General features: G+C 47.6%; 1 protein-coding gene across 2 annotated transcripts in view; it reads left to right on the top strand.

Annotated features, from left to right (window-relative positions):
* FAM107A (family with sequence similarity 107 member A) overlaps positions 1-26,524 on the top strand; it is a 69,593-nt gene extending 43,069 nt beyond the window's left edge. For both annotated transcript variants that reach the window (XM_084633844.1, XM_084633845.1), the window contains 3 exons: positions 16,425-16,599; positions 21,256-21,412; positions 22,468-26,524. In XM_084633844.1, coding sequence (XP_084489970.1) covers positions 16,425-16,599; positions 21,256-21,412; positions 22,468-22,575 — 440 coding nt within the window. In that variant the 3' untranslated portion in view covers positions 22,576-26,524. The remainder of the gene's footprint in view (positions 1-16,424; positions 16,600-21,255; positions 21,413-22,467) is intronic.
* Positions 26,525-26,820: the final 296 nt, after the last annotated feature.

The raw sequence follows: 26,820 nt of genomic DNA, 5'->3' as shown, positions 1-26,820 counted from the left end.
GACCTTACTATGGAAATTATAAAGCAAGGAGAACTCTACCAAACAGAAACTCATGACAGATTAATGTTTCCTTTGTGTTTGTGGCACAAAAGTCAAAACAAATATCTGTCCCTTTCCCACAGCATCAGATTATACCAAAGTCATTGTGCGTGTCAGCAATGTTGGGAAACAAAACAACCGATCTCTGGATCCCCTGATGTGGTTGGAAATGTTACCTAAGGCTCCTCCAGAGATCTGAGACATGTTACCATTACTTGTGCAAAGGGACTGTAGAAGGATTCAAAACTCGCACGACTTCTCCAGTGTAACCTCAGGTTAAACGCCTAACAAAGAGCCTCCTGTTGACTTGTTACTGTATCTTTTATGTCTTCATATGACTTTGGGTACAGGATGTTGGGATACAGAACAGCCTACACTTAAATATTTCCAATCTTATCTCTTTTTAATAAAGTAGCAAAAAAATCATCTAAATAACTGCAGGGTTATGATGTAAATTGCCACGAGGCAAGACATTCAAACTGAAGGATCATCATAGAATCGTAGAATCATAGAACTGGAAGGGACCTCGAGAGGTCGTCTAGTTCAGTCCCCTGCACCCAAGGCAGGACTAAGTATTATCTAGACCACCCCTGACAGGTGTTTGTCTAACCTGCTCTTAAAAATCCCCAATGATGGAGATTCCACAACCTCCCTGGGCCATTTATTCCAGTGCTGAACCACCCTGACAGGTCGGAAGTTTTTCCTAATGTCCAACCTAAACCTCCCTTGCTGCAGTTTAAGCCCATTGCTTCTTGTCCTAGCCTCAGGGGTTAACGAGAACAATTTTTTTCCCTCCTCCTTGTAAAACCTTTTATGTACTTGAAAACTGTTCTCATGTCCCATCTGTCTTCTATTTTCCAGACTAAACAAACTCAGTTTTTTCAATCTTTCCTCATAGGTCATGTTTTCTAGACCTTAAATCATTTTTGTTGCTCTTCTCTGGACTTCCTCCAGTTTGTCCACATCTTCCCTGAAATGTGGTGCCCAGAACTGGACACAATACTCCAGTTGAGGCCTAATCACTGCGGAATAGAGTGGAAGAATTACTTCTCATGTCTTGCTTACAATCCCTTTGCCTTAATTCATTCTTTAGGACATGCATATGGCATAACATACAGTATCATCACCGTGCATCTAGCACCGTATATAGAGCCAGATTCAAAGTCCACTGAAGTCAGTGGAAATTCCCCCACTGATTACAATCACCTTGAGATCAGATCCAGAGATTGCCTTCCTGCACTCATCTGCGACCCCCTGCCAGTTGGCTTTGCAGACTAGTGTCAGTTGTGTTGTCAAGGGCCTGCAGGAAGCAGAAGTTCTGTGTCTTGCTGTTTGAAATGCACACCTTAAAACTTCTGGAAAATACATCTTTTCTTCAGAAAATGTGCAGGGTTTTTAAAGTTCCTAATTCATCACAGGTTTCAGAGTAACAGCCGTTTAAGTCTGTATTCACAAAAAGAAAAGGAGTACTTGTGGCACCTTAGAGACTAACCAATTTATCTGAGCATGAGCTTTCGTGAGCTACAGCTCACTTCATCAGATGCATACTGTGGAAACTACAGAAGACATTATATACACAGAGACCATGAAACAATACCTCCTCCCACCCCACTCTCCTGCTGGTAATAGCTTATCTAAAGTGATCATCAAGTTGGGCCATTTCCAGCACAAATCCAGGTTTTCTCACCCTCCGCCCCCCCCACCCCCCTCCAAAAACCACACACACAAACTCACTCTCCTGCTGGTAATAGCTCATCCAAAGCGACCACTCTCCTTACAATGTGCATGATAATCAAGGTGGGCCATTTCCAGCACAAATACAGGTTTTCTTACCCCCCCGCCCCCATACACACAGATTGTAGGGAGAGTGGTCGTTTTGGATGAGCTATTACCAGCAGGATAGTGAGTTTGGGCGGGGGGGGGGGGGTGGAGGGTGAGAAAACCTGGATTTGTGCTGGAAATGGCCCACCTTGATTATCATACACATTTTAAAGAGAGTGGTCGTTTTGGATGGGCTATCACCAGCAGGAGAGTGAGTTGAGGGGGGGAGGGTGAGAAAACCTGGATTTGTGCTGGAAATGGCCCAACTTGATGATCACTTTAGATAAGCTATTACCAGCAGGAGAGTGGGGTGGGAGGAGGTATTGTTTCATGGTCTCTGTGTATATAATGTCTTCTGCAGTTTCCACAGTATGCATCCGATGAAGTAAGCTGTAGCTCACGAAAGCTCATGCTCAAATAAATTGGTTAGTCTCTAAGGTGCCACAAGTCCTCCTTTTCTTTTTGGTGATATGGTGGAACTTCTAGTACTTAGTGCATGGATTCTGAGATATCAGGCGGCTCCTTCAGTCAACGGGGACTCTTTCCATTAAGTTTAGGGATTTTTAATATGTGGATACTGAAATACTCGCCAGTAATAGGTCCCTTGTGTTCCATGATATTGTCAGTGTGGATGCCATTTATTTTTACGTGAGACTGAAGGTGCTCTAGGTTCATGCCTTAATTCCCTTGTGGAGTTCGGGCTGACCAGCTGCAAGTGAGCATTTGCAGTTGTCTCTTCTAAACAAACAAACTGCAAACTGTTAGCTACGGTTTTGAACAGTCACATCCATGTTTAGAGACGTGAAGGCCCCCACAGGTGCCCTTGATGTGCTCATGCAACAAAGAGTCATGTGGGGCATGTAGACATGGGCATGCGCGCTCCAGCCTTCCTTAAAGTGCTTAACTTTAAGCACGTGCTTAACTCCCATTTGTTGCATTAGCGATGAGCGATGCGGCAGGCAGAGTGGCAGGAAAGAGCTCTGTATTCAGCATGCACAGAGGCCAGCTTTATATTCAGAGAGCCCTGTGTTTGTCTCGTAGCCACCTTGCCCAGCTTGCACTCCTGAGCCCCTGGTGACATACCAAACCGGGTCCCTCCAGAAACTTCGCCCTCTTCCTGCATTTCCACGCATCGTAGTGCACCTTTGACTTCAGTGTTCAAGTGAGGGGTGTGCTTTGCTAAATTGGCACCTCAGGGGGTGCCCCTCTGTAAAATTCCAGCCTACAGCACAAACTGTACAGATAGAGATATATCACTAAGTTCTGCTTCTTGTTTAAGCCGGGGTGAATTTTGGCGGCCAGGTTATAGACTCCTTAAAATCAGGGAGCACTGCTGATACACCTGACGCAGCCCTAACTGTGGCAACGTGACTGATGGCATTATTCCATTTCACCCGAATGCCCAAAGTCATTTCTGCGACACAGACGTTTGCTGGCAGCGCACAGTCAAGGCCTGCCAGCACCACTGCAAACTGTGGTACTAGCTTGAAAGAAAGAGCTTCATTTGAGCAGCTCGCCAGGTTACCCAAAGTCAGCCCTTTTGTGTATGAATACAGGCTTAGCTGAGATTTCTCAAACTCGTCCCACCCTCTGGCCATCTGAGAGCCAGATTGCTGTGGGTAGGCGAACCATACATCTGTAGCCGTTTGGCAAAGCATCACACTTCAAACATCTTTGGGAGCAGAAGGCATTCAGAATGCTGCAGAATTTTCCATCCACCCAGCGAGTTTGAAATGGCCTTTGCCAGATCCTTTTTTGCCTCTATGCAACAAAGGAGATTGAACTTCTGAGTGAATTAGCAAGTGCAATGGTGCTGCAGTGCCGACCCTTCATGGCAAGAAAAGGCCAAGTCAGCTATTCCTAATTGTAATGGAGGTGGGTTTTTTAAAGCTAACAGCAAGATCTTTGTGTGTCTTTGAATAGAGCCATAAATATCTGCTTGATACTTCGTTTCCTCCCTGCCTTACCCTATCTGTTATTCCAAAGATATTAAAGCTGTTGCTATTTTTTTAAACATCTTTCCCAGATCCCATCAAAACTTGCTCCATACAGATGGTTTTTTAATATAATTTCTGCAGAATGCAGCATTTGGGGGCTTGTTGGGGTTTTTTTTGTTTAGCAGATCCAGAGTTATAAAAGGAGTTGGCTTGGGCACTGGAACCTTGGTGCAAGTTGAGTTGCCATGGAGATCTGTTGTGTTTAATATTTGTGCTTTGGCAGATAAAACGCTGCTTGAGTTTAGAACACCACTGGGATGGCAAATTCTTGGAAATGACTACGAGACTCGTCAGTGTTGCAGCTGAGCATGTTGAGTGCATAATGTAGGTTATTTCATCGTGTCAAAGCAGCAACAGAACCATTCCAACTAGCTGTGATAAGCCACATTGCAATACAGTATATGAGTTGTGGCTTTTAGATGACTTATGCAATGCATCTTCTCCCACTACACGATAAAAGTGTTGATACTACACCAACCCAGTTCAGTAGCCACCATCACTAATTTACTATTCTGCCATTACTGTACTGAGATTTGTTCTTTTTTTATTACAATAAAATACAGACAGGATATGCAAATGAGCAATGGGTTACTTCCTAGAGTTGTATTCGTAAGTCACCATTCAGGAGAGGTAGATTGTTAGAACACTCCATTCAGCCAGTGATTTTAAGAGCCCTGAACAGCCACATTTATACCCAAGCTTCTGGAATCTTGGTCAAGTTTTGACTTTCTGGCAATCTCCAGCAGGAACAGGGTTTCCTAGAATTATGAACATTAATGCTCCCTCCATGTGAGTCCTGACCCCACCATCAGAATCATGCTTCAGGCCTCTAGTTTTACACTGGTGCCCTATCATAGAATATCAGGGTTGGAAGGGACCTCAGGAGGTCATCTAGTCCAACCCCTGCTCAAAGCAGGACCAATCCCCAATTTTTGCCCAAGATCCCTAAATGGCCCCCTCAAGGATTGAACTCACAGCCCTGGGTTTAGCAGGCCAATGCTCAAACCACTGAGCTATCCCTCCCCCCTCTGTCCCAATCACCTATAAACAGAGAGAAAGAGGAGGAGGAAAAGGTTTTAATGATATCATTTGGCCTGAAGCAATCACAAACATATAGAAATATGAAATACAACGCACATTCAGTCCTCCCTGAAAATCCAGCAACAGTATTTCAAGAACCTGTAAGAGGGACAATAGGAGTTTGTTTGCTGCCCTTGAATACTGCAGCACCCACTGTAGTTAAGGTAGGACTATTGTATTTAACAGATACCACCTGTTGTAGATATTTTCTAACTTTCATCTAAGCCCCCTTTTTCAGTTGTTCCTAGTTTATTTTAAAAACTCCTTTGGGGGCTGAAATGTTCCATGTTTGGTCTCTGCCCAAAGGTGAACTTTTGTGGAAAGATTGAGTGAAACCATTTTGCAATCATTCAGTCATGAACAAAAACCTTTTCCCCAGATGTTCTACCCAGAAAATTAGTACTCAAATAACTCAACCATCAGAAACTAGGAATTGCAAACTTGGCTTGTTTTGTAGATCCCGCTGAAGCTTAAAAATCAAAGGGCTCTGAAGAGGAAAAGCTCAATAGCGTTAAAGTTATACCTTTTGAAAGTCAGCACTTTTTGCATGTGTGCATTAGAATTTTTCCACACATTTTTATGAAAACATATAAATAATTTATATTGGCATATTTCCAGGTTAAGGGGGCATTTGTTAAGGTCATCCCAGTTAAGGTTGCATTAGTCAAGGATGCCTCAGTTGGCAACATTAATCACTGAAACATCTGTGAAATTATTTTGTTCAAATAGTGATCGATTTTAAGTGTCAATGAGATCAACCAAACCAGCTAACTTTGACATTTCTAGCTTCAGCCCTATTTAAATTTTCTATGCTGGAATAAAAACAGCAGAGTAGCAGACACCCAGTTAATGGAATCCCCTCGTTAGTGAAGCCAGCAGAACTTGTGAGCACCACTGGTTGAGAGTTCTATATCAAGAACATTGCAAGGTCGGCCAAGAAAGGATTTCTAAAGGGCTGCTGACTTAGGAAGAAGGCCTCAGTGAAGCACAGTGCTGCTTCAGCCACAAAGCCCAAGAGTCTGTGGAGCTCATTAACACTGCCAAGGACCCATAAGCCTATTGTTTGTATTATAATAAGCAAGATGGGGCAGGGGCTCTTGTTCTATTTGTCAAACACAGAGCGAGAGGCAGTCCCTGTCCTGGAGAGCAACAATCAAAATAGAGAAGCCAGAGAAAGGGTGGAGGGAATGGACATACCATACAAGTAGTGTGAACAATGGGACAGCTTGTAGATGCCGTGCGGAGTGGGGGAAGGTTGTGGATGGGTTGGTTTCCTGTTTTCCTTTTTGTGGGGGTTGTTCAGAGGGAAGGAGACTATAGCTACGAGGAGGGGGCAAAGTTAAAGGGGAATTGAGAAGGGAGGCACAAGGCATGCAGAGTGATGCTGGAAAGGAGAGACCGTCAGGGAGGGAGCGGGCAGCCAATCAGCAAAAGGGAAAGAATTTCAGAGTAAAATCTGTAAAAAGTCGTCAGGTCTCCCCTGAACAGCTCTGGTCCAGGGGTGCTGGGGCAGAGCCTCAGCCCAGAAATAAAGCTTCTCAAGCCTAATAGCCCTGGGTTTTGTTCTTTCTTTGCTTTTGTTTTTAGTCATTTCCCACCCCCTCAATCCCTTTTGTCTTTTAGAAACCTGCTGGACCCAGCCTCAAGCTGTAACCAGCCATTGCACCTGTCCACTGAGTGATTACTTTCACTTCCCTTTAGAGGGGAGCTAATCCACTTAACATTCCTTGAGATTTTTCTCATGCACCCAGACGGGCAGACGAGGCAGCCAGAGCCCTTTAATGACAGCACCTGGGGCACCAGCATAACAAGTCTCTGCCAGGTATAGGAATATATGGTCCCGTGGTTGTGGTGCACGGCCATAAAGTGATCCATTTTTCCAAGACGGGGCATTTCCAGAGTGAATCCTTCCTAGTTAGAAATAAGTCGAAGGACCCCAAATACATTCTCTGTGAAGTGTATCTCCTGTCTCGTAGGTAAATGATGTCACTGTGACCCAAAGAGCAGAAACAAATGAGATACAGGGATGGGGTTTATCGCTCAATTCACCCTCTGAGTTTGGGTTTCCACTCCAGTCCAGAAAATATAACTTAGCCCTGAAAGAGAGTGATGCTAGTGACGGCGAGACTGGCTCCCAGGGGAAGAGAAAGCATCATGCCACTCCAGAATCCATCACCCCAGCCTGGATAGTATTCAGAATAAGAACATATGAACGGCCATACTGGGTCAGACCAATGGTCCATCTAGCCCAGAATCCTGTTTTATGTTCTTATAGGCAGCAGGTTTAAAACAAACAAAAGGAAGTGTTTTTTCACACAATGCACAGTCAACCTGTGGAACTCCTTACCAGAGGATGTTGTGAAGGCCAAAACTATAACAGGGTTCAAAAAAGAATTAGATTAATTCATACAGGATAGGTCCATCAATGTCTATTAGCTGTTTGCTAGAAGCTGGGAATAGGCGATGGGCTGGATCACTAGGTGATTACCTGTTCTGTTCATTCCCTCTGGGGCACTTGGCATTGTCACTGTTGGAGGACAGGATACTGGGCTAGATGGACCTTTGGTCTGCTTCAGTATGGCTGTTCTTATAGTTATGTTCTTATGTTCTGTCTTCCAACAGTGGCCAATGTCAGGTGCTTCAGGGGGAGTGTACAGAACAGGGCAATTGGAATGATTCACCCTGTCTTCCCCTTCTGGCAGTCAGAGATTTAGGGTCGGACCGAGCATGAGGTTGCATCCCTGACCAGCTTAGCTAATAGCCATTGATGGACCTATCCCCCATGAACTTATCTAGTTCTTTTTTTAATCCAGTAATACTTTGGCCACCACAACATCCCCTGGCAATGAGTTCCACAGGTTGACTGTGGGCTATGTCAAAAACTAATTCCTCTTGTTTGTATTAAACCTGCTGCCTATTAATTTCATTGGGTGACCCTTGGTTTTTTATTGTGGGAAAGGTTAAATAACACGTCTCTATTCACTTTTCCACTCCATTCATGATTTTATAGTCCGCTGTCATATCCTCCCTTAGCCATCACTTTTCTAAGCTAAACTGCCCTAATCGTTTTAGTTTCTGCTCATACAGAAGCCATTCCATACCCTCAATCATCTTTGTATCCTTCTCTGAACCTTTTCCGGTTCCATTATATCCTTTTTGAGATGGGGCAACCAGAACAGGACACGAAATTCAAAGTTTGGCGCACCGTGGATTTATATAGTGATAATGATATTTTCTGTCTTATTTTCTATCCCTTTCTTAATGGTTCCCAACATTTAGTTCGGTTTTTTGACTGCCGCTGCACACTGAGTGGATGTTTCCAGAGAATCATCCATGATGACTTCAAGATCACTTCCTTGAGTGGTAACAGCTAATTTAGAACTCAGAATTTAAATCTCAGAATGGGACTGTTAGAGTTCAGCGGATGCTTAGATCCCTCCTTAGTCAGAGGGAGGGCCAGGTTCGTATGGGGCCCGGCAGGAGGAGAGGATGAAAACAGAAGATGGGGAAGGTCTGCACAAAACTACCTGCATTCCAAGCAGCGCTGCCATTCGGGAGTTATAGTGAGGATCATTCCATCCAAGTGTAGGTTTTTTCTTTTCTAAATCTAGTGTTTGAAAGCACATTCAGTGCCCCCAGCAAAAGCTGATTGACAGTGTGTTCTATAACACACATCAGGTTGGGACTGAAAACAGCCTAAACTGGGAATGGCTTGGCTATTGAAGTGTGGCTGGAAGCCCTTGCTGAAAACAGACACCCCCACGCTGAGTAGCAGGAAGGGCATGTATTGTTCATCACCTGGATTTTGTTTCGCACTCTGGTGACACTTGCAAACATGCAGTTCTGTCTCCAGAATACCAGACCTCTGACAGGGGCCCAAAAAAGGCCAGAGAAAATTATCCACCGATGCTGTAATGTCAGAGACAGCTGCATGGCTGAAAGACCTCAGTCTGTGGTGGGTACAGGGATATTAATTCAGTATAGATCTTGGCAATTAGACAGAAACCTGACATTTTAGCTACATCTTCCGCCATGGGTCTCAAAGGCAGCGTCTAGCAAACTAACAAGTATGCATACAAGTCTGGGGAGCTACAATTTTCCTGATGTGGCAGTTTCCAACAATGCATTTGCAGTTATCTAATACTCCAGAGAAACCATGCTTTTCAAACCCCAGCTAGTGCTTTCCCAAAGCATTCTACCCACCCTTGGTTTAAGGGGAGGCAATCAGTGCTCCACATTGGGCTGGACAGAATGGTCATTAACCCTCTCCTGTAAAATGCGGAGGTGGACCAGAAAGGAGGTTGGCTTCAGGTCCACAAGTTTGGTGGTGATTTTAGCTCTGGATCCCATTGTACAACCAATGTTTGGAGCAGTACTTGGGCTCAGATAAAAGGTTCTGGTTTGGGCCCCTCTCGAATAAAATATGTGTAAAACTCAATAGTAATGACACTGTAACTATGCCAAACCCACTAAAGTTGTCCATCAAAACCTAGATCTATACAAACATTCAAAGATAAGGAGGGAGAAATGTCACCTAAGCTCCTCCCCTAAGTGAGCCATATGGTTTAGAAGAAAAGTCTGTGTCCTGTGTCCTGGCCAGACTGGGTATTCAGGGTCACACATGATGATGCATATACTGGAGATCTGTGAATTGCTTATGAAGCAGAGCTTCCCCGTTACTTTTGAAACAGGTGATGTGACAAAGCCTCACAGTATTTTTTTTGAACGAGGTGTCCTGCATGCTAGACACAGCATAAAACCTAAGTGAAGCAAGAAGTTGCTATAGAAACTTCCTTTATATTGATATCAGAGTAAATATTTGCTTAACACTTACCTAACTTGTTGACATGCCTGTTTCAAGTACTGCAGCTCTGCAGTGACTTTGACTGTGCTCTGAAATGCAAAATTTAGGTCAAGATTCTCCTTTAAGATCTGCTCAGCAGTGAGACCTGCACCGGTCAGGCTGCAGAATATGCACTGTGTGCTTCTGAGAGGAGAATTTCTCCCTTACTCTTTGGGCCTAGGCATTGCCTTGGTAAACATTTAACAAAGGGAACTCCTCCTTTCGCCACTCCTTTCGCTAGGTGTGGTAATCTTGTTCCTTTAAAGGGAAATGGCTTTCCCCCTCTTATTCCTCACGTCCTCTTCAGTTTGAGGTCTTGGTTCCTATTTCACCCCACTTTCTCCCCTCTTTGACTTGCATGCTGCCTAGGTATACACAGTCTAACAGCAGGCGGTGAGCACATGAATAGCTGCTGCAGAGAAAGCTGGCCTAACCATTTCCTGGCATCCAGTGCTTTAGAAATCTCATGTTTTTATTAAAATAAATTGATTCCTGACTCTAGATCTTGATTACGCCCAGCTGGACTCTGCATTGTTATGAATGTAAACATTCAGGGCCCATTCCCCCACTGGTGTAAGTCAGCACAGCTCCATGTCTGATGGGGCTTTGCAGATTAAACCAGTTGATGATTTGGGCCTAAACCAGGGCTGGTTTACATTCTGCAAAACCAAAACCAGTGGTGGTTTGGATCCTGGCCACCTGCGACCCAAACCTCACTGCACCGGCTAGGGCATGGCTGGAAGGGTTTGGGTTTGGCCCATTTCTAACTTCAATGGTCAATGGTCATTTAGGCATCGAGGCAAGCAGGAGTAGGGCCCAATATCTGCCACGCAGCCTCTCTCTCTCTGTACGTATCATAGCGACAGCCCCAAGAGCCCCACTCCACGGTCTGCTCTGACTGGCTCAGATAGATGCGCCGGCCACTTGACCGCCTCTGGTAACTCTCCAGGCAGGCGGCCAATCCACCCCAGAGGCTTTTCAGCCACAATACTTGTTCCTTTCTCTGGAAAAACAAAGCGAAGGCAGCTCCTCTCAAGGACTGAAATGTTACATGAGGCTTCTCGGACTAATAACAAAGGCCGTGCCCTTCTCCCTCAGAGCCGTATGAACGCCAGGTGTCTCTGTGCCTCCAGTTTCACCCTGGAATACAAAAGGGAAGGACCACTAAGGCAGAAAGGTGAGAGAATTACAACAAGGCCAGGAAATGCAGGTGTCAAGTTGTCATTTCCAAGCCTTTTGCTTTGGTCTTCTCTCTCACGTTCTTTCCAAGCTAGAAAGGAGGAGCACGTTCTATGGTGGCCTTCCAATTCTGTGTGTCAATGAATGTAAACGATTCTGAGATGGGTCAGTTCTCGGCTTGTCTGGCACAGAGACAAGTAGCTTTAGTCTGAGGTATGGACAAGCACCCAAATCTCCCCCTGCTGCTCCATCAGCGGGCTTCAGCCTGACCTGTGGGCCCCCCTGTACATGGGAGAGGCGGTTCAGGCTCCAGGGCATCCTGTCTCCTCCTCTCTCCTGAAGCTGCCCTCCAGGGCGCCAAGTGGTACAATGGCTTCTCTGAGTCTCCTCCTGCCTGCTAGGAAATGGACTGAGGCCTCCACGCCTTGCACAGCTCTGCATGGGTGGGGAGGAAACTGCCGCATGCTAAGCCCAAGCCAAACGCCCACCAACGTCCATGGCCTTTCTCAGATCTACATACTCTGGCCTTTTTCACCCTGAAAAGCGCCTTCCCTAGAAAGCCTGAAATGTCTAGCGATGAGGAAAGGGAACGTATGTGAACAGCAAGTCAGTGGCTTTTATAGGGGCTGGTAGGGCTGCCAACTTTCTAATCGCACAAAACCAAATTGAGGGCTCCATCTGTGGGGGTGCAGGCTCTGGGGTGGGGCTGAGGATGAGGAGTTTGGGCTGCAGGAGGGGGCTCTGGGTTTGGGGGCTCAGGGCTGGGGCAGGGGATTGGGGCTCGGGGTTGGGCAGGCTTACCTCAGGTGGATCCCGGTCAGCGGTGCAGTGGGGCTAAGGCAGGCTCCCTGCCTGTCCTGACTCTGCACTGCACCCCTGAAGCAGCCAGCAGGTCCGGCTTCGGCAAGGGGGCCAGGAGGCTCCACGAGCTGCTCTCACCCCCCCAGCTCCCATTGGCCCATTGCAAGGGGCCAGATCCCACTGACATATGACTGAACCTTGCAAATACGGGCCCGGTGCTGCAGAGAGGGAACGTGGGTGACCACACAAACCCTCTGACTGACGATACTAAGCCAGCTCATAGCCTTATGGCTTTGATATTAGTGACAGCCAGGCCTGAAAACTTTGGCTCAGCTCCACTAGAGGTCATTTGGCCATCGGGGGCCCGTCTGGTAGAGTGCGATGGAAGAGATGCCTGGGTCCTTAACCCACAGGCAAGCCCTGAGTCCTGTTTCAGGGAACACAGGCACTTTTCACGGTCTCGCTTTTCTTTTTATACTCCACCCACTATAAATTACACCCTGAACTGCAGCAGGCAAAGGACCCGTGAAGCTTTACATAAGAACAGCCAGCCCGAGTCAGACTAAAGATCCATCTAGCCCAGTGTCCTGTCGTCCGGGAGGCTCCACCAGCGGCATAGCTAGGAGTGGAGATTTGGTTGGGCCCCGACTTTAGGGGGGACGGGCAATGACAGACGGTGCTCGCTCCTCTCCCCCCCACCGCCACACTCTGTTCCTAGCGCTGGTGCCCCCAGGCACAGGGCTTCCCCTGCCGAGCTGGGCACGTGCACGGGGCGGCTCAGGACGTGGCCGGGCAGAGCTGCCGGAGTGCGGCTTTCTGAAGGGCGGGCACGTAGCTCCATCCTGGGTTTCAGGCGCCCGAGTGACTACACACCTGCACAGATTGGAGTGGGCCTGGATGCTAAGTGGGTGGGCCGTGGCCCACCCCAGCCTCACCCAGGGCTACGTCTTTGGGCTCCACTACTGGAGAAGACCCCGACGTTGGAAAAGTGAAGGGCCGGATAATAGTATTTAGCCATTGGCCTACACTAGGGGTGGTGTGAACCCTGACTTGAAGTCAATGGAGCCTGATTCCTATCTGCTGTACATTGGCATTACTTCGCTGAAGTCCCTGGAGCTGCAGGGATTTACACCAACTGGGGATCTGGGCTTTTACGTGCTTACTGCTTGAGTTTACTTTTGAACTTGCTACTTGGTTTCAGCTCTGTTACCCACTGGCTGGGCCGGACACCAATAGCTAGCGCACAGTGAGCAGAATGAAGATAGTGACATACCTAAGCGGACAGATGAGTCCTGCACCCTCTTTGGCTTTCAACGGCCTCATATTCAAAAGTGCTGAACACCCAGCATCTGATCTTGACATCGGTGGAAGCTTTTTGCGTGCAGGGATGCGAGAACAATTTGTACAGAGAAGGTCCTGAGAGCCATTGAACCAAACTGCAAACCCTATCTATGATGGAAACCACTTCAAGTCAAGGGGGGTGTCACCACACCCCCACCACCCCTAGTTCCAGCACCTACAATTGGGGCTCAGTATTTTTGAAAATCAAATCACGTATTCAGGTACCTAAATATGAATTCAGGAGCCTAATTTCCTTTGGAAGAATCATAGAATCATAGAATATCAGGGTTGGAAGGGACCCCTGAAGGTCATCTAGTCCAACCCCCTGCTCGAAGCAGGACCAATTCCCAGTTAAATCATCCCAGCCAGGGCTTTGTCAAGCCTGACCTTAAAAACCTCTAAGGAAGGAGATTCTACCACCTCCCTAGGTATGCATTCCAGTGGTTCACCACCCTCTTACCCCAAATGTATTGATTTGAGATTTGAAATGCTGGTAACACTGACATTAACGGCCAGACCCTCAGTCAGGCTGGTTGTTCAAAGGTACTGTAAGTATTTGCCAAGCAAAACTTTGCAAGAAAAGAAACAAGTTTGTTTTTTTCCAAATTTTTCTTCAAACATTTCAATTTTTTGATTAAATGAAACAAAACATTTCTTCGCAATTTGGGATGAAAATTCCATTTCAAGTTGATTCAAATCAAAACGAACAACCCTTGGGTTTTTGGTATTTTCTCCCCTAGCTTTCTCATCCTTCCCCTTTCTTCCTCTGGAAAAGGGAAGAAACAAAATAAATTAAAACCAAAATTATCCTGACCAACTCTCCCCCTCCGCTGCTGCAAATCAGTGGCCTCCATTGAAGCCTGATTTTCACCAGCTGAGGATCTGGCCCTAGAACAGGGGTGGGCAAACTTTTTGGCCCGAGGGCCACATTAGGGTTGCAAAACTATGCGGAGGGCCGAGTAGGAAAGGCTGTGCCTCCCCAAACAGCCTGGCCCCTGCCCCCCATCTACCCACTCCCACTTCCCGCCCCCTGGCTGCCCCCCTCAGAATCCCTGACCCATCCAACCCCCCCCCTCCCTGTACCCTGGGACCCCCATCCCTAACTGCCTCCTGGGACCCCACCCCTTATCCAACCCCTCCTTCTCCCTGTCCCCTGACTGCCCCAACTCCTATCCACACCCCCAACCCCTGACAGGCCCCCTGGGACTCCCATGCTGTATCCACCCCCCCTGTTCCCCGTCCCCTGACCGCCCCCCCCAAAACCTGTACCCCATCCAACCACCCCCTGCTCCCTGTCCCCTGAGCGCCCCCCCGAACCCCCGACCCATCCAACCCCCCCGCTCCCTGACTGCCCCCCTGAAGCCCCCACCCATCCAACCCCCCCGCTCCCTGACACCCCCCCAGTATCTCCGACCCATCCAACCCCCCCGCTCCCTGACTGCCCCCCCAGAACTCCTGACCCATCCAACCGCTCCCTGTCCCCTGACTGCCCCCCCGGGACCCCCCACTCCCCGCCCCCCCCCCTTACCATGCCAGAGCCAGCCACGCTGCCGTGCTGCCCAGCAAGAGCGGTGGGTCAGAGCGCTGGCAGGGCGGCACGCTCAGGCTGCGGGGGAGGGGGAACAGCGGGGGAGGGGCCGGGGACTAGCCTCCTGGACTGGGAGCTCAGGGGCCGGGCAGGACAGTCCCGCGGGCCAGATGTGGCCCACGGGCTGTAGTTTGCCCACCTCTGCCCCAGAAGTATATGAATCAGCCAGGCATTTGTCACTGAACGGCTGCCCCCAGCCATCTTTCACGTCTGCCCATAATAATGTATGATTCTAATGGAAAATAATTTGGTATAAGAAATCGTTGGCCCAGGATCCCAGCAACCTTGAAATGTGTACTGAACTTTTCACCCCAATTACGCTGATGTAATGGGATGTGATTTGTTTTTCTTCATTCCCAGCGTGCTGGGGCTCTAGCCCCATTAACATGCAACGGGAAGCTGTTCAGAACTGAGTCATTTTCCTCAGCAGTATTCGTTCTTACAGACATTTATTTGCTAGCAACCCATTTTAAGTTTGGTGAACTCTTACTGATTCTGGAAGAATCACCCTAGCCGGCCTTGTTCCGTTGATTGCTCTTTCAAATGGATTTTATAGCTGAAAAGAGAAAACTGTTGCAAACCAACAGTTTGCCGTGCTGTTCCCCGGGCCCAAATGCCCCCCCAGTATGCTCTCCAAACCAGTGTAAAAGAGAGAGAGTTCCTGACATAGTGCTGTGTGCACTTGCTTCCTGAGGTTACACTGCACTGATTTGTAAATTTCCAAACTGTACACGCATGAGTGAGTGGTTAAGAATGAATTCCTCGGTACAGGCCACTTCAATTTCTGCATGCATGCATCCTTTATGCATCCTGGCACAAACCTCGTCAGCCTGGCTGTGCATTGCGCTAAAAGACCCTTGAAAGTTCGCGTACTTTAGCTCTCAGTCTGTGGTTTTGGTCATTTTGTATAAATATATATTTTTTAAAGTTATTGAACTTTGCACCACATCAGCAGGCTTGTCTGACATCCAAAATATTGTCAATTACAACATCACAAGCACGGGTTTTGACATATTAACATATTAAGTATGAGATGTGTGAACTGTAATCTTGATGCTCTGGGGCACAGGGTTGGGTACAAAGCAGTAGACCAATAGGGTATCACTGACAGTTTAAGATTTCATACAATTTATGACAATTTCTTCGGAGCAGATTATGGGGTCACATCCTGTCGTCATGGGTCCACCAGGCTCTGCGCTCGTTAGGGGCTGGATGCATGAGCAGTAAGGTGCACAGGAGCAGCACCCCACGGGAGTATCTGGGCCAGTGTTTGTCTTTTGTTTTATTATGACCTATTTCATTGTCGTAAACGATTGCAGCGTAGCGACGGGCGTTAATCGATCATTGTCATTAAATGCTGTAGCCGGTGAACTGAGCAGCTGCCACTGCTTAACAAGTGGACTAATTCATTTGTATAAAATTCACACTGTCATGGGGATTTTCTGAACAGCAAGACTTTTTGCATGGGTACATGCACACCCACACACACCAAGCCACACCCACCCACACACTTAGCTTGTAAGCTCTTTGGGGAAGGGACCCCCTTTTTGTTGCGTTTGTACAGCACCAAGCATCCTGGCTCTTCACTGGGGCTACCTGGTGCTACTAAAAAACACAAACACACACATACATACACCACCCGGGGTCGGGGTGAAAGGAAGGTGTACCTGTTGGATTTTTGACCTCAAATTCAATTTGTTCCTGTCTATACTGAGCCTTCTCTTTTCTCTTCCAGCGTCTATGTATTCAGAAATACAGAGGGAGCGGCCTGAGGTTAGGAATTTCATGTCTCACCCAGACTACATAGATGGAAACCCGGATCTCATCAAACCTAAGAAGCTCCTAAATCCTGTAAAAGCCTCGAAAAGCCACCAAGAGCTCCACAGAGAGCTGCTTATGAACCACAAAAGGTGAGGCAAAGACGCAAATGCCTCTTCAGCGGCCTTTGCATTGGGCTGGAGACTGTGGTTTCTGGTGTCACATCAGTGCAGGCAGCAGTGACTCGTCAGAAAGCCACAGGCTGGGTCTTTGACGATTGCGGCAAATTGTTTTACTGTTATGGGCAAACAGCAAAAGGCGTGAAACAGGCTACAGTGGGAGGCGGCTTTTCTCTGCCATGCTGTGACCCAGATTGTAAAAGAATCGCTCTGTCATTCGGAAAAGCTAGGAAGTTCCTAAAAGCTAGTGGCCTGCTTTTCAGAGCTGCAGAGCGCTCACCAGCCATTCCAACGGAAGGCAGTGGGAGCTGCAGGTGCTAAGCACCTCCGAGAATCAGATCGCTCAGCCAGCTGAACCCTCCGAGTCTTGTCTTGTGTCCCGCAAACATCCCTCCCTCCTGTCTTACTCCCCCTGCCCACCAGGCAATGCCATGATTTACAGCCCATCTATGCCTCTTGGAGTGTTTGGTGTGAATTTTTTGCTGGGGAAAGGTGGACTGCTCTGTTTATTGACAGCGCAGATCATATCAATGCAGGCTCCTGCATACTGGGAAAATGCTGACACCCATTTCCCTACAAGCAGACTGGTGCTAGGTTAATGCCTGAGCTAGCATTCATGGGCCTGATTCTCCAGTATGTTCCTCCAGTTTAACCATGTTGTAATTAATGGAGTTACAGCAGTGTAAAGCTGGAATATGACAATAGGGAATTAGGCCCAACAGGTGCATCAGCACTCCCGCAGTAACGTGGAAAGCGATGATTTCGAAAGCAGCTAGGTAAAAGCACATTTGGTACAGAGCCCTTTGAGCAAGGAGTGAATTCTACTGACTCTCAGTGGGATGTTTCCTAACAGTCTGAGCTGTTTGCAAATCTGACATCATCAAATAACAATTATATCCATTTGCTCAGCTAATTATAAACAGCAGCCAGACTGATTGAAAGTGACATCAGTAATCGTAAGAGACAAATCAAGGTATTTAATCTGCTAACAATCAAGCCCTCCAAAAGTAAATTGGGGTCATTGATATTGACACAACCTGGACTTGGACTTGACCCTGACATTACAGGTGATAATGTGGACTTGGACAGGTCACCCGCGCACACCACGCTGGGAGCAGAGCAGAGAATGCACTTCGTTTAGCTTAACTTTTCATTGATCAATACAAAAGTGAGCTGCAATTTGATGGTAGAGCGCTGGGCATGCTGCCTTATGTTACTTCCCCTTAGCCCACTAGATGTCCCCAGAATGCAGCCAAAACTACCACAAGCTCGCTCTCTCTTTTGAGAACCTCAGACATCTTTTCTTTAAACTCCAGTTAGGTTTCTCAAAGCTTCAGTTGGCCCCCTTCCCCTCCCCCGCCCAAGGCCTTGTGAAAAGTGACCAAGAAAATCCTTTTTCCAGAAGAATGCAAGATGCCCGGTATCGTACAAAATGTGCCTCATATCTGCAGTTAAATATAACTGTGTTCAGAATATTTCATCCAGCTTTAAAGGGCTTTAGGAGCTGATCCAAAGCACATTGATTTACATGGAATTTGGATCAAGCCTACAGAAATGTGGCAGATCACAGTATAATCAGTCTTTCCCCATAGCAGACAGCTGTAAAACTTTTGATTCCTCTCCCTCAAAAAATAAAACTTCCCCAACTACTTCTAGAAGTTCAGTAAAATGTACAATTCCAAACTACTCCAAATTGTCCTCCAAGGACACTGACTTTCCAATTGCCCTGGACAGGGGGGCTTGGTCAAGGCCATTCTGTGTCAATATCACTGAGATCACTTCTTAATAAGCGCGTCTGTTAGTTTCTTACAATTTAGCACAGTCAGTCTAAAGTTAAACAAAGTCTTTGCTTCTCAAAGTTCAGCAAGTGTAGATGTGTCCCTATAAGTGGATCGGTTCATATGAATTTATAGCTGAGCAAGCGTTGCAAATGTGTCAAGTATGGAGTCACCATGAGGCAGAAGTGATTACAGGAGATTTTAGTGATTTATATCAAAGGGATTTTTAATATTGACAAGGGACAGGTTCATCTTCTCTGTGGTGGGGAAGATTTTAGACCCTCCCCCAATCCTAGAAGAAGAGTAGGGACCCTCACACTGTAGTGTAAAAAGAGGAAAAAAGGTGATCTTGTGTTTGGGGCATTAGACTCATGAGGACACTGGGTTCTCTGTCACCAATTCCCTATGCAGCCCCGGGCAAGTCACCTGAGCCTCTCACTCATTCTGTTATCTCGCCAGGGCAGGTTGCCCAACCCTTCCCATTCTAAACCCCTGGTTTCAGGTACTGATGACTATTTGGGTTGAAACTGTCTATGTCAGGTGTCTGTTCAGGCTGAATTGTTTTTTAAAAAGTTTCAGCCAGAGTGGTCAAGCTTGTGGGGGAAGAGGCAGAAGTGAAACCCACTGGCAAAGTGCGTGTGTCTGTGTGTGCGAGAGAGTGACAACCTGCTCTTGCTATCAGTTGCTGCTCAAACGGCAGAGGGGTGTGTGTGAGGTGGATCTGAAGGGTCTAACCCAGCCGATCACCCACGTGCGTGTCACTATGATGCCAGTTTGCTTTTTAAAAAAACCTAGGAAATTACACACACACAAACACTGCTGAAAGAACATTAAAGTGGCATAGCTAAGCCCTCACAAGTTAGGAAATGCCACAATTAAGACGGCCTGTACACCACCCACCCTGTGCACTGACTGAGGCAGGGGTCCTAATGAAAATAACAATATGTGCCCATGTAATTGGTGACTGTCTCATAATGCATATGCACAGGAAGCTTTAATTTTGGCATTTCCTGACTTCTGAGTGTTTGGCTTTGTTATTTTAATGTGGTTTTGGTGTGTTTTATAGATAGAGAATCAACTAGTCATGAGTTCTTCTGACCTGGTGTCTTAGGGGTTCATGTGGCCCATTATGAAGAAGGCTGGAGGCGTTTTAAAAAGCCAAATCTAGTTCTGGTTGGATTTTGAACATCCCAATGATGGAAGGTGCTTGAATCTAGGGATTTGCTTCAGGACCTTCTCTCGTGTGCCTACAATGTGCTAACACGCAGGTGAAAGCTCCGGACATGTCTCATTTCCAGTGAGCCCATCAGGTCGCAGACCTCGGCTCCTCGGACCAGCACTGCTGTATTAATACACATCTCAGGGGTGAAACTGCCTCCGTTATTAACAGACACTTGTGCGTTCAGGAAAAGGGGCCTTTTATTTTGGCCAAAAGGCCCAAACTCTCTACATCAGGCAGGAGCATCACTCTGTTAGCTCCAGCTTTAAAATCAGCAGAGCCATAAAGCGAGCGGAGGTGGACCTAGACTAGATACAGTGAGGAAATAAACTGCTTGAGGGCTAGAGGTAAACTGCAGGGCTAATTGCTGGCACCCACTCCCCCTGCCGGTAAAAAAGAAAAAACTCAGGCACTTAAACAGCCTTATAGAGTTACACACGATTAAGGTTACGTTTTAGTCACCGGGACTGTTAGTAAAAGTCATGGACAGGTCACGGGCAGTAAACAAAAATTCATGGCCCGTAATCTGTCCATGACTTGTACTCTATACAAGTCCCCTGACTAAATCTTGGGTGCACTAAGGCAGGGGGTGGCCTGCGGGTGCTCGGGGCAGGGAGTGGCCCAGGAGTGCCGTGGGTGCTCTGGGGGGGCAGTGCTTGGCCCAGGACCCCCGTGGGTGCTGGGGGGGGATCGGCAGTGGTGTGCAGCCAAGAACCCCTGCAGGTGTTGGGGAGAGGGGGGACGGGTGGTGGCAGCCAAGGACCCCTGCTGCTGCTGGGGCGGGGGGGGGGGCACAGCGATCGAGACCTCTTCTTCTGCTGCTGGGTGATGGAGGGGGCAGTGGCCTGAGACTGCCCCAGCAGCAGCCGTGCAGCTGGCCCAGGGGCTGCCCAAGATGGGGCAGCCCCGGAGCCAGCTGCACTGGCCACTGCAGAAATCATGGAGGTCCTGGAAAGTCACAGAATCTGTGACTTCCATGACAGGCTCACAGCCCAGTGATCCCTTTTTAGAATTAGCTACAAATCAATAAGAAAGGCCACTGCAGACTGTCCCGCTTCCCCCAGCTCACAGAACCTGACGGTGGCAATGGACATGGGGCACCAGATCTGGCTAGCTTTCTATGCCCATGATTCCCAGCCACGCGCTGTAAACATCACACATGTTACACATCCCCTATTAATGCATTAATGGGTTAACAGCAGGTACATATCGCTACATGTTCCCAGCCAATAAACGTCATTAACCTATAGTTAAAGTGTAAAATCTTCATTATGTTATTTTAATGTTGCTTGGGTTTTGCATGTCGTTTCGGAGAGTGGATAAGCTCCACCCCAGGAATAAGTGAGTTTCCATCTCATTTACTGTGATTTATTTCGATTTTGGCACCAGGCCGTGCGTCATTGTTCGGTGGGTGAGGAAGGGCCAGTTAGAACCCCATTCAATGCCCACTGAAACTGTCGGGAATCTCTCTGTTGACTTCAGCGGGCTTTGGCTCAGGTCTTCCATGTTCCTGTTTGGATCTGAAGACTGCGCCCCAGCTCTCTGAACCGGCAGGCTCCACACACCTCTAACAGCAATGAGAGTCAGGGCTGAAGGGCTCCGGCTCAGAAATACTCTGTGCTCTATTCACAGAGGCTTGGGTGTGGAGAGCAAGCCTGAGCTCCAGCGAGTGCTTGAGCACCGACGGCGAAATCAGCTGCTCAGGCAGAAAAAGGAAGAAGAAGAGGCAAAGAAACTGCAATCTCCATTTGAACAAGAGCTCCTGAAGCGACAGCAGAGGCTGGATCAGGTAGAAACTGAATTTTAAATCACTCCCAATGTTATATTAAGTGCCCTGCACAAGGGCCACGTCCAAAGAGAGGGTTTGCGCTCCATCAGAACGGAGCCATGGCCTTTTCTCTACCCCGAGCGCGAGGTGGTACTGTGGAACTACAGTGGCTGAGTAGTGGCACGCGAAGCCAGTCGGCCCCCAGCGGGCAGCCTCTGGCACAACACCTGCCGGAGACTGCCGGAAATTGTTGACCAGAAAATGCCCATCGCTCAAACCAAAACCTTCCCCGGGAAAGTATTGGGATGGACAAAGCTTTTGCTGGAAGGTTTCTCAGGTCCAGGATGGAATTTCTGGTCAAACGCAGGGAGAGGGCGACCCACCTGGAAATAGCCAGTAATCCAGCAGTTAGGGTTGTTACCTAGGCCATGTGGAGCCAGGTTCAGGTCCTTGTTCTGCCTGATGTGGCCTCTCACATCCCAGGTGCACGCCCTCACCACTGGGTTATTGGCTAGACTCTCTGTCACTCGCTCTCAATTTCCGGGTGTAAAATTTCAAAAGGTCTCAGTCTGTTCTGCTGCAGAACGAAACCTAATGGCAACACCTTGACATTTGTCACAAACCGGTATTTTTGTTGCCGGCCAGCCCTACTCGACAGCGTTCCTTACGCCCATGCCTGGCAGGGACCGGCCCCTCCCTTCAGACCTGCTGCCAGCCCAGATGACTGCGTGACATTCATTCCGATTTTACTGTCTAGTTTCTCTAACTACATACAACTGAAATCTTTAGCTGTTCCAGGCGTAATAACTACATTAACATGAGACTTTATAATTAGCCATTGTTTATTTCTGTAGGGACAGATCTGCTACCCTTACTCACATTAAGTAGTACCTGACTCTATAAATAGCTCCACTGAAACCAACGGGTCTAATAGCAGAACAAGGGGCTACTCGGTGTGAGTAAGAGCAACAGACTCCGGCCAATAGTAATGAAGTGTGCAACATGCAACAATGTAGTGAATGGCTTGCACTTCTGTTCCCTAGCAGGCTAATAACCGTCGCTGTTCTTTCATCTAGCTGGAAAGAGGACAAGAGAAGCATGAAGAACATGCACCAGAATTTATTAAAGTAAAAGAGAACTTGAGAAGAACATCAACGCTAACTGGGGAAGAGAAAGCAGTGTAGCATCTGCCAAACCTAAGCGGAGGATCATATCAAGCTGGGGCTAATACCTACACACTGACATCTTTGTACATGGTGGACATTTACAGCCATGTCCTTGGGGCTACTTACTGTTACTAATGCTTGCTCCAGTAGAAATGCATAAAAGGGCTTTCCCGTCCAGGACAGGGTATTTAAATGGTAAAGGTGCAGTATTTGCCAGTAGAAGTACTCACATGAGAAGATGTGGAGGCAAATGATGTCATTTTCCCCTCAGTTTGTGGGTCCATGCTAACATCTATCCCTATTAACTCTTGGTTAACCCCTTGAGATACAGCATATGCTCAAGACAGAGGCGTTTATGGAGTGACAGGTTTGGGAAACCCTCCTAAGTAATCATCCCAGATGATCTCCGGCCGTGTGGCTGCTGGTACTGAAATCTCCAGGACAGCAGCTGTAGCTTGGGAGGGCTCCCTGGAAACCTACAGGTGACACCTTAAAGGGATGATCCTGCATATTGCTGGGCATGGCCTCAGTGACGCGCAGGGGCCAGATGGGAGAGCTAGAGGGTGGCTGTAAGATTTAAGCCTTAGAGAAGCTATGTGTCCTTGCAGTACTCCCCTGTTTAGCTGCTGTGAGAAACTCAAGTCCCATATCTGCATGTTTCTGAGTCAGCCTTGCCAAACAGGATCCTGGTAATGGTCCTGAACTTACACTGAAAATCTGATAACGCACTAGGACGTAGCTACATAGCAGGTAGCTCACTGGGCTGCACCGCAGAGGCCACCTCGGGTTAAGGCTAATGTCAGACACTTAAAGCAAAGACTGGGAGTTCTGAGCATTGGGGTTAACCAAACTGCACCCTGCCCAGCCAGCAGGTCCCCTTGGGCCAGAGCAGCTCATCCCGAGAGTCAGAGCAGCAGATTCATTGACTCTTCCCTCCAGATTGTTGGGCTTTGGGTCCCTCCCCCCCCCCGCCTGTTATTTTAATAACACCTGTTATTTTAACAGCTCTGAAAAGCGTGTTCCTGGTGCATTGCTTGACAGCTCGCACAGCTGGGGTGGAGGGGTCAGTATAAAGCCCCTCAGACCTAGCAGCAGCTCGACTTAGTGCTACTGCATAGCTGGGACCTGCACCAGTTTTTGTGAGTGAGGAGCAGATGTGGATCACGGCAAAATACATGGTCATGGTCCATTGTTATCCTCTTCCCCTGGAGGCCTGTTAAGGGGAGAGTGGCCATGCTCATTTGCCACGAATGCAGAGTATCTTCTAGTGTTCATGGTGGCAGCGTCCAGCGTGTGTTGCCATGGAAGGCGGCACCTTTGCAGTCAGAACTCCCTCACTCCTGACCCAAACTTCAGCTCCCCCCATGCCTGAACTTTGGGGAAGTTCCAGTCTGGAGAAAAATTCTCTGGCTCTTGGCTTCTTATCACTCACTGTGTCCCCGATAAAATGTGAGAGCAAAATAAGCTATTGGCTGCCTTTGGATACCGACTGTCTGATCACAGCAGTCAGTGGGCCTGGCCTGTGACAAAGGCATCAGGTGATTAAACAATATCCACTGTGTGAGCCCCAGCGGATTCACATGCAAAGTCAATGAGCACTGGGGATTCATCACATCTTTCTTAAAAAATTAAAGCAACCCCCCACAAACACATTTTCTGGTCTCCCCAAGCTCTGCTAGTTCAAGAGACTGTTGCTTATTCTGGCAGCTTGAGGAAATATCTGAACCCAGCAACGAGTCGTGAGCAGTGACCCAGGTATCTCCGGGTACTGTGGCAGCCTTATCAGACCCTGGAAGCCCTTAGCTGAATCTGGTTCATGAGAGCTCCAGCTCCCAGCACTGTCTCTGTGGAGATTAGCACCACCTCACCCAGCGTGTTTATTCTAAACTAGTGTTTGTTTCCAAAAGCTAGCGCCTCTCCTCAGCATAGAGCCAATTCCGTCTGAAATCAGCTACTCCATCCTTTCCGCTAAATGCAGCTTTTCGCTTAGCTTCTTGGGCAATCAGTGTGGAAAAAGCAGTATTGTGGGTTTTTTTAAAGAGAAATTTCTCACCGACACAAAAGGGGAGCAGTTGGGAACATTTTACATATGGCTGTGAAGAACACTGTGTTACACCCACTCAGTAGCATCAACTTAAATAACATTTCAGAGTAGCAGCCGTGTTAGTCTGTATTTGCAAAAAGAAAAGGAGGACTTGTGGCACCTTAGAGACTATTAGCCAAACCTAACTAAGCCAGGTTTCTGATGGCTTCAGTGCTTTCCTCCCAGGGGTTACAGCACTGGTTAAGGTGTCTTAATTAAACATGGCCAAGAAATGAAACAAACGAACATGACTTCTCTAAAGGTGAAACTCACCCCAGTGCAGACAGCCTGCACCAGTTAAGCTCCAGGCTAATCGCTCACCATAAGCAGAGCACAGGATCATATGTCCGCTCCCTGCACTGCAAAAAGAGCTAAGCGCTTGCATAAAGGAAAACCTGCAGTACTGGTAGCAACCGTGTCCTTTTAATCCATAGCATGAAAACCACCCAGCAGGGCCTGGCTAAGCTGAGGGCCAAGGTCAACATGGGCGAGTCTGTAAATCCCTGTCAGTGGACTGGCTGAGTAGGCTCGTGTTGGCGGAGACCTGTGCTGTGTCACATTTTGACCAAGTGTCTCGGTTACAGGTGATGGTAAAGCATGACTGCAACCTGGGATTCACTGAGGCTGCAGGGCAGGAAAAGGTGGGGTGTATTCTAACAGAAGGGAGGGGGCCAAATCATGCACTTCTGATTCAGGGTGAGTTCCCCAGCGACGCCAGAAGACATCTGCCTGCCCATGGAGAGACAAGGCCCAAACTACAGCCGAACCGAAAGTCACAGAGGGCAGACCCACACCAGAGAGACGCCACGTGCCCCTGTGCACTGCACAGCCAGGCTCCAAAGCATCACGTGCCGTGGTGGAGACTGAGCCACGCGGAGGGGGGCCAGCAGGGCCACACACTGCCCAGAGCTGCCGAGCTCGCCATAATCAACGACAGCCCAATTGCTAGAGTAACACTCGCAAATCAGTTGCCTGGTTCCCTGCTCCCTGTTCCACATGGTAGAAGAGGGGTCCCTCTGCCCTAGCCCTGGCATTCAGCCCTCAGCACAGGCTGGGAGAGAGGAAGACGTTCACCCTGAGCAAGAACTGCAGGCTCTGGCTCTAAGGGGCTGCACGTTTGAAATGATGCTGTGAGTATTTAAGGGTTTACTAGCAAGTTTAAAATTGCATCATTTTCAAACACACATATCCTCATCTGTGTTACCCAGCAACCGGTTAAGGTGTGAAAACTGAAAGCGTTTGAAAAGTCCTTTCACCGCAGATACCATTTGTATTTCACCCCCACTCTGCTCGGCCTAGAAAAATGCAGGAGACAAGTTTCTAGTCAGGTTCTGGTCCTGACCCTGGAGTCTGGCCACACTGTTCAGGTTGTAAACACTGCGGGGAATGTTTAAAGCCAAAGAAAATAAAATCAGTTGTCACGGAATTTTAAAGAAACTGATCAGTGACAACAGTACTATCATTATTACATTACTAGGTTCTGTAAAACTTTTTTTTTTTTTGCCTTTTAAATAAAAACCTAAATGATGGGCCTAAATTTCCTGCTAGTATCCCTTTCAAATGCTTCCGCAAATAAATGTGATTTACCCAAACGATGCACATTCCCAGTATTACTGAAAAGACAACCTTTTGCATTGTTTATGCTATATAATGCTCTACATAGGATACATACTGTATGTGTGTATGTATATGCACTTATATATTATGCAATTTTATTCAAATTAACTGTTGTTGCTCACATTATTTAATGCACACATTTCTGAAGAAAGATGATCAGCAAATAAATCAAGTGATGATTGTATATTTTGCTCTTTTCCACAAGGAACTGAAAAAGCTCCACGGATGAAGGCAGACAACAGCCAAATAAAATGATTTCAAATTAAATCACTGAAGTCTGACAGTTGATTGGTCCATTAGTGCTGCAGTATCAGGCTCAACAAGAAAATGTTTTCCTCTCCAGGGCCCAGTGCTGTATTTCTTGATCACCCAAAACTCACACTGAATTTACTGAAAGTAACTATGCAGGAGCAGGCCCCATATCTGTAAGGCCTTCCTTACCCACCCTCTTAAAATCGGAAACCTTTATTTTTTTAATTTCCAAACTGAAAAGTCGAGGCCCAAATGCTTTAAAAAAAACCAGGTGAGGAACCGTAGCAGAGCGACTCTACTGAACACATCCC

Source organism: Lepidochelys olivacea (genome assembly GCF_965140295.1).
Source record: "Lepidochelys olivacea isolate rLepOli2 genome assembly, chromosome: 7".
Taxonomy (NCBI): Eukaryota; Metazoa; Chordata; order Testudines; family Cheloniidae; genus Lepidochelys; species Lepidochelys olivacea.
Note: the sequence above shows the minus strand (reverse complement) of the source record. Positions and strands in the feature narration are given on the sequence as shown.